Raw genomic sequence first — 14186 nt, 5'->3', positions numbered from 1 at the left:
TTAAGGTACATATATCCATGAAGGTAACTTACATAGATAATAATAAGTTTAAATGGTTATTTACAGTTTCTTGTTGGAAATGCAGGTGTATTAAACAGTTGGTATATTAACAACATGCCTTCATATTGAACATAAGTAAAAAGCAAAAGTAAAGTTAAAGCAATTAAAGGGATAGTGGAAATCCGCGAATTTTGGGTTTAACTTATGTATTTGTATTAAAAATAAGCATAATAAACAATTTTTTTAAATTTCATGCGCCTAGTTTCATTTTATTTTCAATTTTACTGCGCCCTCTCAATGAAACGAAATACTTCGGGAATCGTCGGGAATCTTCGGGTGATGACGAGAGCAGAGGAAGACGGGCACAAACAATGGCGGACATTCAATAGCATTTGCATGTGAATAGCCGACCTTTATTATGGTGAATAGATGTGTTTTGTATGGCTGTAGTGCGACAGCAAATGCAGAGAATGGCGTATCGACTCATGCGTTTCCAAGAAACCCAGCCATTCGTCGTCAGTGGGTGAAATTTGTTCAGAAATGTTCACTATAGGTAATACTATAAGACTGTAAGACGGCAATACTTTATACCGAGTATATTGCCATAAATATGATGATTGATTATCAGTAAAAAATTCTACGTGACACAACGACATTGGATTAACCTTGAGATGCGTTTTTATTCCGTTGAACACAACTTTTGATCACAAATCAAAAAAGGTAAGATGTAATTATTGTAATATTTTTGGAACCGGATGTTGTTTACTTTCTCTTTTCTGGCTGATAGCTCCAGGAATTCGAGGTCTTACAGTGATGACATTACATCTGTGGAGTCTCAGCTTTAAATCGTATATCTTGTTTGTGCAGTTAAGATAGTAATAAGGGCATTTCCACCGTGTGTTGTGTGTAAAAAAGTGTTAGCATTAGTTAGCATTGTTTCGCTCAATGCTAATTCAAAGGCTTGGTATTACTCTTGTGTTTTTTCTAGCTAACAATTGTTCTTATTGTCAGTTAGCGGAGTTTCTTACCTTTAAAAGGGTATGAAACATTAATAGTTTCATAAATGTTAAGAAGCCCTGAGACATGTGAGAGAAAAAAAACTGTGGGAGGGGTCCACTGGGGGTACCTTCGGGCTTAACTGGTTAACAATGATTAATATTTGTAAAGGCTACAGGTGATCTTAAGATGCGTGAGCTATACTTAGGGACCTACCAGTCAAGATTATTTGTGCGTAGGGGTGCATCATCTGGCGCCTGGTCCTGGTCATCCTCGCCATTGCCCATGCCATGAACCATCACCTCGGGCTCGAACAAATAAGGACGTAATGGTCCATCGTAGGGCTCAATTGTCACCATCGTCGCTTACTGAACCGGATTCAGATTCAGTTCCTAAAACGACATTTTCGTAGGAAAGCCGAGAGGATGTTTCTGACTCGCTATCATCACTGGATACCTCGTACAATCCTTCTTCTTTGTCTGGTATATTTGCCCTTCCACGTTCATTCTGCATAGACGCCATAGTTTGTTATCGTATCGTCTTCCTGAGTTTTCGTCACTTCCGGTTTGGCTGAGTCGAACATTTCGTTTCTAAAAAACTTCGGGGAAGCTGCAATAAAGTGCTTCTAACATGCGTAAGGCAATTATTATATTTTTTTAATCAGGTGTGATTGTTTTGGTACGTAATTATGCTTGTATATAAGTTAAAACGAAACTATTTGAGGTTCCATTTCCACTATCCCTTTAATAAAGCAATGAATACAAATATAACTGATGGTAATTATTGATAAAATACATATCTTTGTTGCTCCTGAACACATCATCAGCACATCATTGGTTACAAATGTGACCTAGAAATGAGAGGATGATCACAGCGGTGCATGCTGTTCATATGGCTAACTGTTTATGTAAATGTCATTGCAGTAGATATCCTCTGATGCGGAGATGTTGCGGTACACAGAGTCTTGTTGGTCTTCACCTGCATACTCATTGCGTTGACAGGCACGCCGCTGTTTGCTGGGCAACTTTTCTGAGAGCACCAACTCTTGGTTTGCATAAATCTAAAAAAGAATCAACAAATATAAAAAGAGAATTTATACTCTGATCAAAATTCATATTATTATGCACATAAAAATAGGTCTTTTAAATGTGATCAGTAATTCAAGAACAACATTTGCTCATCAGAACTAAGACAGAGACTGATGGGGATATCATGAGTTTTGCCAGTATCTAACCTCAGTATTGGGCAAATTACATTCTGACCTGATGATGGTGCTAGATGAAAACTCGGAAGGTCACCAAACTCAATAGGATGCAGCCTCTTGGGACCATATTACAACATTTCATGGCAGGAATTATTTTTCATGAGTTTGGTGACCATCTGACCTTTTCTCTAATGCCATAATCATACCATATGTCCACTTGTTCCCAATAAATATCTAAATCTTGAGAAGGTATCTTATTCTCAAATTCTCAAAACGTAATCATGCTCCCAGGAGGACGAACCCTTGTTGTCAGATCCATAACTTTTCTCAAACAGCCTTATAAATGATGTCTAAAGATTATAGAATATATTCTAATAGGCCAACTGCAGTGATATGCAATACATCCTTCATAAACCCAAAAACTATACTTTACATAATTATATTTAAGTTATCTTACATCTGCTTCACCCAGCAATTCCTCTATTGCTGCTTCATTGGTGTTGTCTCTGTTAACATTGGCTCTTGTTCCTGGAAACACACAACATAAGAAATGGTTACACAACTTGTCGATGTGGTTGCCTGTGTGTGTTCATGCTTTGTGAATCCTTCTGTATGTTAAACACCTCTCCGTTTGTCCATTCTGCATTTACAAACTATAACCAGGGCGAATGTCAGTGTGAGCAGCAGAGCAGGGATGATGTAGACCACTGGGTGAAAGAGAACTGCTTCAGGGGGGAAAAGCAGAAGAGAGTCAAAAAATAAACCTCCTGAAAAAACACATCTGCTTCACAATCACACTTACACATTCTGTTGATAGGTTTTCCAGTGGTATTTGTCAGTTGTGATCCAACAGTGCTGGTGGATACCACAGTGATGGTAGAGACCACAGTTCTGGTAGTCTGATTCTCAAATGCTGTAAGAGAAAATGTTCTTATTACTACACTTAATAAATATTCTTATTTTTAGCATTGCTTGGTGTGGAACTTTAAGGATGGCATTTTTGTTGGTCAGTTGGTCAGCCCACCAACTTGATCTGGACTGAAATATCTCAACAACTATTTAAAGAATTGACATGAGATTCTGTCAATACATTCACTTTCCCCAAAGGATGAACATTTACTGGATACATTGGCTCAAAACTTTGGTTCAGGTGATATATACTGACACTTTCTTGACAGTGGTGTTCTCAAGTGGATAACATTTAATAATGCTGGTGATTCCCAGATGTGTATGTACCGCAATCATCAGGTCCTATTTAAAATGTGTCCAGTCCTATACTTTATGGTGAGTAATGATGTTTCTTCAGCACGTTTTATGTTAAGTGCTATTTAGCTAGTATTAGAAACTAGAAGCTAGGGCATGGGAATCATACCATACCGTTTAATGATATGCTTTTATTTATATGAAAATCTAAAACAAAATCAAATATAATGTTTGTAGCATGTCCCATGTAGTTATCTGACCAATACGTTCCCAAAAAAGTTGAATACAAAAGTATTTTAGTTTGTGTTAGATTTCTTGTAATAATGTATTCTGCTTATATTTTACAAGAAGGTGAACATCAAGCCAACTCAAAACAACCTATTTCACAGGCCTGGAGAAGACAAGTCAATGGTTGTGTGGCGCACTTTACAATAAATAAATCAAAGTAATATATCTTTGCTCTTGTAGTTTGCATTTTCTATACAGTCTAGCCTCCTGGCATGCAACTAGCTGCACACAAAAACCCTTGAATTTACAAATAAACTTTGCAGTGATAATACAAACTCACATAAAGCCTATTTCCCAGATTTGTAAAATATTAATTAATAGCTTTATACAGCAGATTTCCAGACAGAGGAATTAAATCCAGTGCTAACTGTATCCTCGCGGCTGGTGTGTTCCCATCACAAGGTTGCTTAAGTATTACCTGCTGATAGTTGAATCTTGAGGTAGTTTCCAACATTCCACTGTGAGTCTGATCCACACCAGTATGTCCCAGAATCCTCTGCTTTCAGCTCTGTGATCATCACAGAGAAAGAGCTGGAGGAAACATCATCTTGCAGCGTGAACCTGCTTTGAGTCTTCACCATGTCTCTACAGTTTTTGCGGTTATATCCCTTACAGAGAAACTTCCTGTTATCCCTGTGTTGTGGTGGGTAGGGGCAGTGCATGGTTACTGGATGTCCCACAATGCCTTTCAGCTTGTTTGTGTTCACACAGCACCACCCTGTGGAACAATAGGAGGTGTGAGACAAAACTGCAGCTTCTGTTCAGCTCAGAAAATAAATGGATACAAAAATCATAAAAGTGTAAATTCAAAGCTTTGGTTTTTAAATCTTTCATAATTCTGTTTGCAAATGTGACAGAAAGTTGTTTTCTGGCTGATTAACATACATAACATAAATAATGGTTAAGGAGGATGTCTCACCTTGGACTGCTAGCTCAAAAGCCTCAAACAAATCCAGATCGGTGTTTCTATGGACACCACAAAGGTACGAGCCAGCATCCTGTTTGGTCAAACTGGTGATTGTCAGTGTGAACCTTCTTGACGCCTTGTCATCTGTAAGTCTGAACCGTCTGTTTTGTTGGTTGGGAGACGTGATTAAAGTGTTCTGCAGACACCTGGAAGGCTGGTTTCCTCTGCAGAAGTACTTCTCACTGTCCTTGTTCTCCGGCTCATACGTACAGCTGAATGATGCTGAACTCTCCTCGTTACCCTGAACTGTGCTGGTTGTGTCACAACAGCTGTCTGTTGGAGAAACACACATCTCACACTGTTACAAGCTTGTAATGTTAGTGCTGTTATGTTAAATGTTTGTTGTTTGTTCTTCATGTATTGTGTCTTGATATTTGTCTATGTTGATGTTACACATGGAGCTGCTGTGAAGCAAGTCAAATTTCAGACTCGATCATTAAAGTATTATCGTATCGTGTCGTATCGTAAGCACATACAACACCTTCTGATTTTTCTGCATCAATTTTATAGCATGATCATATGTTTTTTATATATAAAAACACTTACGTTAAATGTACTAGAGTGAAAAAGTATAATAATGCCCCTGACATAAGTGCAGAGAAGGAGAGATGACACTCAAGAAAACTTCAATTACAGTGTAAACAGCTTATAGTGATTATGTTTAAACCCTAAAACACTTATATATATGGATCCAAAAGCTTGGTAAAGAATAATTCAAATGCTGTTAAAAGAATACGTTTGGGATGTAGTAGTAATAGTCCACTTACTGTGTTCATTTTGGGTCATTTCATACATAACATATGGGATAATGTTTTAAAACAGTAAAAGGTGTATATATTTACTTCCATGATACTGTATTTCTATAACTGCTTTTGTTTTCTAACTCTACCAGCAGCACCGTGTTATCGTGTAACTGACCTATACAAAATGTAATTAGTAGGGTTATTTATAAAGTGTTTAAAAAAGCTGAACTGTACTTTGAAACAGTCAGTAAAAGTAATAAAACAATGATGCTGTCTGTGTCATTAATTTAAATTCATGTTATGAATACACAAATCTAAGTAAGATGGTACTATACATGAGAAAATAACAAATTTTGTTGGTTATAATAACCATCTGCTCGTAGCGATCACACTTAAATTCAGCACAACCTTTTTTTGCCTTACCTTCAACTACATCTAGTTGCACTTCAGAGTAGATATCCTTTCCAGTCCTGGTCACCCCACACCAGTATTTCCCAGCATCCGTCAAACTCAGATCAGAGATGGTTGCTGTGAAGAGTCCCTTTCCGTCATCCTCGATGGAGTATTTGTGTTTATTTGCTTCTGTCGTCTTAATAAGAACATCATCGTCGTTGCCGCATTCGTTCTTGCACAGGTACTTCTCATAATCCTCATAACCCTGTATATAGGGACAATATACTACAGCCTGTCTTCCTTCATATTCAAACACATGGATCAACGCTGCTGCGCTCCTCACACAGATCAGAGCAACTGAAAAGAAAAAACACAAAATAAATAAAAAAATCATAGAAATCATCTATAACTTTTATTTTTCATTTGAAGTTTATTTGGCTTCCTATGAATCTCTTATACGTCAATAATATGCCTTTTCTCATCTCATCATGTAGTTAAAAATGCAAGCTGTTATATTGCTGTATAGCTACAAAAAATGATTCTTCCAAATGTAATTAGCATAAAAACAGATTAATGTATGTAACTTACTGCACAGAGTGAAAGGCAGGTTCTCAAGGCTCCACATCCTCATGTTATTGCATTGCAGTTTCGAAGAAAAATAAACAGAAAGAAGAAGTGGGAAAATGTCCCACCCAAAATAAAGAACGTGTCAGCATGCCAGTCAAATGTTAGACCTTTTTCATTTCTGCATTTAGAGCAGTGAGTGCACTGTAAAAAATGGCTGTGAAATCCACAGTTATTTACAGTGTTTGTGCACAGTAAATTACTGTATACCATTTTAGAGTATAATACCGTGTTTCCAACCAAAAATTACAGCAACTCTGGTGTTACTGTAGAAATAGCAGTAGTAACGTCCCAACTGTAGAAGATCACAGTAACCAAAAAAGAAAGAACCATCCGAAAAACCCCATTTCAGTCAGACAACTCACGTGTTCTTAATATGTTTATTATAAGCAGCATATAGTTTGAGTTTGGCGTCTAGGCTCGGGCCTCATCACTCCACAGATTTACAAAGAACATTGAGTGATGATTAGATAACTATCCCGAGCCTACAGGTGGAAGCTGGGGTAGAAGCTGGGGTGGTGGTGGGGCAGGCAAGTAGCAGCAACATGAAACACAACAGAAACATGAACGTAGCAATAGCAAGTGAACACAGCAGTGGCATCAGCAGCAGCATAGCGAGGCAGGAAGACCTGGCAGCTTAAATAGAGTGGCATGCTTAGGAGAATGTGTTTAGTTGGTTGTAAGACGGACGAGGTGCGTCACGTGTTAATGTATCATTGGTGCTCGAGTTAACTGCCTGAACTAGCTCGCAGGCTTCGCCCCATTTCAGTCAGACAACTCACGTGTTCTTAATATGTTTATTATAAGCAGCATATAGTTTGAGTTTGGCGTCTAGGCTCGGGCCTCATCACTCCACAGATTTACAAAGAACATTGAGTGATGAATAGATAACTATCCCCCAACACGCGTGGAGATTAGATAACTCTCCCCCAACACGGCATGGAGATTACATCCCTATCCCCCAAAACTGCGAGGACTGAGAGCCTGACGGTGGTGATCAGTCTGATAAGTAGAGGGCCTGGCGAAACAGCCATGTGGCCATTCCCCCTAAGCACCGTGGCTTTGAGGGGAATATACTACCTAGTGAAACTGCTATGTGAAGGCCAGGGAACAGCCCGAGAAGCCATCCCCCTTAAGCACCGCGGCTTTGAGGGGAATATACTGACTGCTATGTGAAGGCCCGGGAACAGCCCGAGAAGCCATCCCCCTTAAGCATCGCGGCTTTGAGGGGAATATACTACCTCGTGACTGCTATGTGAAGGCCCGGGAACAGCCCGAAAGCCATCCCCCTTAAGCACCGCGGCTTTGAGGGGAATATACTACCTAGTGACTGCTATGTGAAGGCTCACTTGATCTGATTCTCTTCAGAAGAGCCTGGACACTTCTGATCAAGTCCACTTCCTGCAAAACACAGTCACACACAACTTAGTGTTTATCCTAGTGAGCCCTCTGCTGGCGCTGTTCTCCTCTGACACAAAACTCACTAATAGACACTTGATCCGGAGAATATTACTGTGGAGCACAACTGAGCCAGAATTGTATTGGTGCTCTGAAGGTTACTTTCTCATTGTTGGATAAATTATTTGATTAATAAAAAAATGGAAAAATAGAAAAACTGAAAAAGAACGCTAAATCTCAATGTTCTTCTTATGTCTGACCAATGGTTCAGAAGCTAAATATACATTCAATATAATTTAAGACAAGGAATAAAAAAGAGCTGGTGGTGGACTTCAGACGGTGCTAACCGGTATACTTTCACCTGGCTGCTATATCGCTTGTAAATTGTGTAATTTCTAGTTTTGTATCTTTTGTTTGTATGCATGCTTCTTGAGTGATATACTTAGATATTAAAGGGATAGTGGAAATGGAACCTCAAATAGTTTCGTTTTAACTTATATACAAGCATAATTACGTACCAAAACAATCACACCTGATTAAAAAAATATAATAAATGCCTTACGCATGTTAGAAGCACTTTATTGCAGCTTCCCCGAAGTTTTTTAGAAACGAAATGTTCGACTCAGCCAAACCGGAAGTGACGAAAACTTAGGAAGACGATACGATAACAAACCATGGCGTCTATGCAGAATGAACGTGGAAGGGCAAATATACCAGACAAAGAAGAAGGATTGTACGAGGTATCCAGTGATGATAGCGAGTCAGAAACATCCTCTCGGCTTTCCTACGAAAATGTCGTTTTAGGAACTGAATCTGAATCCGGTTCAGTAAGCGACGATGGTGACAATATTGAGCCAGACGATGGACCATTACGTCCTTATTTGTTCGAGCCCGAGCCCGAGGTGATGGTTCACGGCATGGGCAATGGCGAGGATGACCAGGACCAGGCGCCAGATGATGCACCCCTACGCACAAATAATCTTGACTGGTAGGTCCCTAAGCATAGCTCACGCATCTTAAGATCACCTGTAGCCTTTACAAATATTAATCATTGTTAACCAGTTAATCCCGAAGGTCCCCCCAGTGGACCCCTCCCACAGTTTTTTTTCTCTCACATGTCTCAAGGCTTCTTAACATTTATGAAACTATTAATGTTTCATACCCTTTTAAAGGTAAGAAACTCCACTAACTGACAATAAGAACAATTGTTAGCTAGAAAAAACACAAGCGTAATACCAAGCCTTTGAATTAGCATTGAGCGAAACAATGCTAACTAATGCTTACGCTTTTTTACACACAACACACGGTAGAAATGCCCTTATTACTATCTTAACTGCACAAACAAGATATACGATTTAAAGCTGAGACTCCACAGATTCCACACATGTAATGTCATCACTGTAAGACCTCGAATTCCTATAGCTATCAGCCAGAAAAGAGAAAGTAAACAACATCCGGTTCCAAAAATATTACAATAATTACGTCTTACCTTTTTTGATTTGTGATCAAAAGTTGTGTTCAACGGAATAAAAACGCATCTCAAGGTTAATCCAATGTCGTTGTGTCACGTAGAATTTTTTACTGATAATCAATCATCATATTTATGGCAATATACTCGGCTATTCACATGCAAATGCTATTGAATGTCCGCCATTGTTTGTGCCCGTCTTCCTATGCTCTCGTCATCACCCGAAGATTCCCGACGATTCCCGAAGTATTTCGTTTCATTGAGAGGGCGCAGTAAAATTGAAAATAAAATGAAACTAGGCGCATGAAATTAAAAAAATTGTTTATTATGCTTATTTTTAATAAAAATACATAAGTTAAACCCAAAATTCGCGGATTTCCACTATCCCTTTAAGCTACCTTTGGCTCTTAGCTGTAAACATCGTAAATGTCACCTCTGTGGGACGAATAAAGGTATTCTGATTCTGATATTCTGAGACATCCTGTAATAATATCGAGGGGTGAGAACCAGTGACATTAAGTGACATTTTGGTCAAAAATGAGTTATATATATCAAATGAAAGCTCTCAATGAGCTCTTTCTACTGCCAATAGGGTGCATGTGAATTCAAAACCAATCCAGAGTTATTCATCAAAAAACAAAAGACCTAACACAGAACACACTGAACTATTTGGGGCCAAAAGGACGTAAGTGCACTTACGCCCTTTTGGCCCTGAGAAATGTATTATGGGTAAAGCCTTTGGATAGCATTTGAGTCAAAATGGCTGACACCATATGTAAGCAAGCTAGGTCAACCATGAGAAGAAAGCTTTTCACTACTGAAGAAGTGTTACTAAGCTTATTTCAAGATGCAGAAGAGCTTGATGAAGAGAATGAAATAATCCAGGATTCAAAGTCAATGCTGAGTGACAAAGGAAACTTAGTTTCTACAGATCCATCTTCAACAGAGAATTCAACTCATCAGAGATCAGCACATGCATGTTCCAGTATCTGTCAACTCTTTCAGGTACTGAGCATGTGGTGCTGTACTCTGACACATGTGGTGGGCAGAACAGGAATGCTGGTTTTAGTGCCATGTGTCTCCATGCAGTTAAAACCTTGCCCATCTCCATTATTGACCATACATTCATGGAGTCTGGACACAGCAAGATGGAATGTGACAGTGTTCATGCAGCCATTGAGACCGACAGAAAAAAAGGGCCTTTGTACAGTTCGGAGGGGTACTACTGTACACTCTTGTGAGGATGGCAAGGAGGAACAGGCCATAGAAGGTGATTGAGCTTGGGTACAGTGACTTTCTGGATTTCAAGTTCTTCTCACAACACACTAGGGCTGCTCAATTATGGCAAAAATCATAATCACGATTATTTTGGTCAATATTGATATCACGATTATTAAATACGATTATTCATTGACTTTGAAAACATCCATTTATTGAACTTTAAAAAATAAATAATAATTTGAACAGTATCTTTTTAACAGTTGATTACCCTGAACTTTAAGTATAACTCAACTGCAAAGTATTCAGCTAAAGCCACATCTTTTTAAAATGAGGTTAAATTGTTAACATAGGTTCAGGAGCATGGCCACGCCTAAAACTCCGCCTCGAACCACGGCCACCCCTATTTATATCCGGCAAAACTTCCGGCCGCCGCTTGTCTCCATCCTTTCAAGGACTGACAGCCAGACCGTGATTCACGCCGTGCGTCGTCACGGTTCAAACAAGCTAAACGCTACCACGAGAACATTCAACTTACCATGGATTCCGAACTGCTGATCAACTCACCGGAGTCAGACGAAGATCTCTTCGACATCGGCTACCCGCCATCCACGTTTCAGCAGTTGGATCTAAGCCAAGCATCCGAACGGAGCCGCGTGCGCTCGGCAATCAGTGTCCCACACACCAGCCACAACCGCTCCCACTCAAGCTCCCCCAACGAGACACCTCCAACTCCAGACAGGTCCCAGGCTTCGTCTACTCCGCCAGCGAGGGCAAACAACCGGGGCCACAACAGGCACAGCCAGCTCCAATCTCCCCACCAACGGCAGCCTGCCTCATTAGCAGCCCCCGGCCACTCGCAGCGGCGCACCCGACATGCCTCTCGGACGGAGCCGCGCTCCGAAACAGAGCCCGAACTCAGGAGGTGGACAGTCATTCAACTCCAACGTTTCCTGAAAGAAAACGGCATCCACTTTCACCGAAATGATAACAAGGCTCGACTGTTCAACCTCTACAAAGCCTACAGCAGCACAACGGCAAGAACAACGACACACACAGCTCTTCCTGCTCCAGAGCCAACCACCGTGCGGCGCGCGCGCGCGCGCATCACGGGTCGTGACGTCACAGGCCTCCGTCCTCCTCCTCGGACACAGCCCGACTCACCAGCACCCCCTGGCGGGGGCCAGGTCGTATTGCCCTCTGTGCCTGCTCACAGGCTTCACGAAAATCCCCTTGCACATACATCCCTTCATCCCTCCATCCCTTCTTCTTCTTCTTTCCTACCTTCAGCAGTCCACAGCAACCCAGCTTCCGCTTACCTTCCTCCTCTAGCAGCTAACCCCGTAGCAACAGCGCCTCCCTCTCTCTGACCCTCGCAGTGAGCTAACGCTCCGGTCTCTGTCTCTCGACCCTCGCAGCGAGTAGACGCTCCGGTCTCTCCCTCTCTGACCCTCACAGCTAGCAGACGCTCCGGTCTCTCTCTCTGACCCTCGCAGCGAGCAGACGCCCCGGTCTCTCTCTCTGACCCCCACAGCGAGCAGACGCCCCGGGCTCTCTCTCTCTCTGACCCCCACAGCGAGCAGACGCTCCGGTCTCTCTCTCTCTGACCCTCACAGTGAGCAGACGCTCTGGTCTCCCTCTCTCTGACCCTCACAGTGAGCAGACGCTCCGGTCTCTCTCTCTCTGACCCTTGCAGTGAGCAGACGCTCCGGTCTCTGTACTGTAAAGTGCATCCTTAATTGATGACTGTGATGTGGTGGATGAAGTCGAGGGGGCACGTTCGTGAACTGTCAACAGGGGGGCGGGGGGGGGGGGCCTCGCTGCGGGGAAACTGTGGACCTCGTTGCAAGCCAAAATCGAGATTAAAATACGATTAATTGCACAGCCCTACAATACACGGTCCGAAACAGAACCAAAGACACAGAGGGACAAACAGTTTGTTGGCAGAAAATGAAATGGCAAAAACAAAAGAGGATCACAAAATCACAAATCAGGATCACAAAATCAGGATCAGGATCACAAAAGAGGATCCGAAAAGGATTCAGTTCAAATATGAGCTTTCCGACCAAACTGCAAGTTGGAAAGCAGGAGACCAGAGGTGCTCATGCAATTGAACCAAAGAAGATGCACACAGGTCCACCTGGGATCACTGCTGTGAAAAAGAAAGACGTACTCGCACAAATGGGAGTATCCCTCACTCCTATGTAGGCAGAGTAGGCTAGTTTGTCGTTTCAAATCAATCTGAAACTTACATGATCTGCATGAAATATGCTGTTGTCGTATATAATTATATTGCTATATTTGACATTCCCAATGTTCTAAAGTAGTTTTTGATTGGCCAAACAGTTATTAGGCCAGGTTTAATGTAATTTATTGTTATTCAGTGAACTAATGTGATATTGATATTTGATATGATCACAATGGACTCTGTAGCCTATTATTCAAGTTTACATTCACTTTGGATAATAACACGGGAGAAATTAGCGGAAGCGCTCTCTTTTCCTCTCTCCTCTCTCTCCCTCTCCTGACAGCCTGTCAGTATCTCATGCAGCTCACTGATCCAGTAATGAGTGACCCGACAATGAAGAATAAATATATTTATAATAACTAGTTTAGCTTGTTCCAGAGGTAGATAAAATAGCTAAGTGTGTTAGGTCTAACTCTTACGGTACGTCCACACAGCAGCTTTTCAAAAATCTTGAAAATCTTGGAGCTGGGCGTGTCTGAAAGCTTGGGGATTTTTTGCGAGCAACGCGACCAACAACCAATCACATGAATCTCCCGCCCCCGACATACAAAGCAAAAAACCCCGGGGATTTTATGCGAGCAATATATATATATATATATATATATATATATATATATATATATATATATATATATATATATAAACTCCCCCAAACAGGCGAAAACTTACCAGTTTCACCCACTGTCTCTGCCACCCTCCCTCCATGCCTGGTTCCTCCGGTTTGTATCCCGTTAATAGTTCTGGTCGTAAAGAACCGGGTGATTTGCTACCGTAATTTCTCGTTTGGAATATGAGGAAATGAACTGCGGTCTGGTTCTCCCTGTGTGTGTGTTTCGCTGCGCTTACCTGTCCGGCGGGCGGAGCTGCAGGATGTCTGCTTCACACACGTTGCATACCGCTATTTTACTGTCTTTTTCGGACACCTTAAAATAATGCCAAACCGGTGAAGCCATTTTGGCGAGCTTGTTTTGCCGCACACAGAGAAAAGTGTCATGTATTTTACGTCATGTGATCGGCTCTCGCGATCGGCATGTTTAGAGAGCACCGATCGATCGGTAGAGAGTGAGTATCGGCCGATATCGATCGGTGACCGATCGATCGGAGCATCCCTACTTATTACTTATCGTAGCTGCACATACAATATATCCGATTAAAGCTGAGACTCCACAGATTATGTAGGTATATAGTATCATCACTGAGTGATCCGGACTCGCGACAGGGGAAGCAAATACAGTCATCACAACACGTACCTTTACAGAGCTTCTAGGGAGATCCTCTCACCACCGTAGCTGTCAATCTGATCAAAAGACGTGTTCAATGGCATTAAAATGAGAAAAAACGCGGCTGAATCGGTTAATCCATAGGTTTTTAACGTCTATGTATACAAAAATGATTGAATTTATAATCCATAATTCCATTTGTATGTAAAAATCGGA

The 14186-nt window shown here is 41.3% G+C and overlaps 1 protein-coding gene across 3 annotated transcripts; it reads right to left on the bottom strand.

Moving 5' to 3' along the window:
• Positions 1 to 1720: 1720 nt before the first annotated feature.
• Positions 1721 to 11763, bottom strand: LOC117561637 (polymeric immunoglobulin receptor-like). 3 transcript variants are annotated; one of them, XM_034239172.1, is made up of 8 exons: positions 11070 to 11763; positions 5825 to 6151; positions 4611 to 4931; positions 4110 to 4409; positions 3003 to 3113; positions 2824 to 2925; positions 2658 to 2728; positions 1721 to 2056 (listed from the first exon to the last, which is right to left on the bottom strand). In XM_034239172.1, the coding sequence occupies exons 1-8, from the start codon at positions 11095 to 11097 to the stop codon at positions 1892 to 1894; spliced, it is 1425 nt and encodes a 474-aa protein (XP_034095063.1). In that variant the 5' UTR covers positions 11098 to 11763; the 3' UTR covers positions 1721 to 1891. The 3 variants fall into 3 exon arrangements, with proteins under 3 accessions (XP_034095063.1, XP_034095062.1, XP_034095061.1); XM_034239171.1 differs by lacking the exon at positions 11070 to 11763 and adding an exon at positions 6383 to 6564 and having other exon boundaries at positions 2824 to 2922; XM_034239170.1 differs by lacking the exon at positions 11070 to 11763 and adding an exon at positions 6383 to 6554.
• Between the last annotated feature and the right edge of the window lie 2423 nt (positions 11764 to 14186).

This window comes from Gymnodraco acuticeps, unplaced genomic scaffold (genome assembly GCF_902827175.1).
Source record: "Gymnodraco acuticeps unplaced genomic scaffold, fGymAcu1.1, whole genome shotgun sequence".
Classification (NCBI taxonomy): domain Eukaryota; kingdom Metazoa; phylum Chordata; class Actinopteri; order Perciformes; family Bathydraconidae; genus Gymnodraco; species Gymnodraco acuticeps.
The sequence above is the reverse complement of the archived record's forward strand: the minus strand, read 5'-3'. Positions and strand labels throughout refer to the sequence as shown.

What these genes read in the sequence shown, in the direction of transcription:
- LOC117561637 (XM_034239170.1), bottom strand. Translation starts at nt 6,425, where the DNA reads ATGAGGATGTGGAGCCTTGAGAACCTGCCTTTCACTCTGTGCA. An exon ending in CAAGATTCAACTATCAGCAG is followed by an intron (nt 3,114 to 4,109) that starts GTAATACTTAAG and finishes TTTCTCTTACAG; the next exon opens with CATTTGAGAATCAGACTACC. An exon ending in CAGAATGGACAAACGGAGAG is followed by an intron (nt 2,729 to 2,823) that starts GTGTTTAACATA and finishes GTGTGTTTCCAG; the next exon opens with GAACAAGAGCCAATGTTAAC.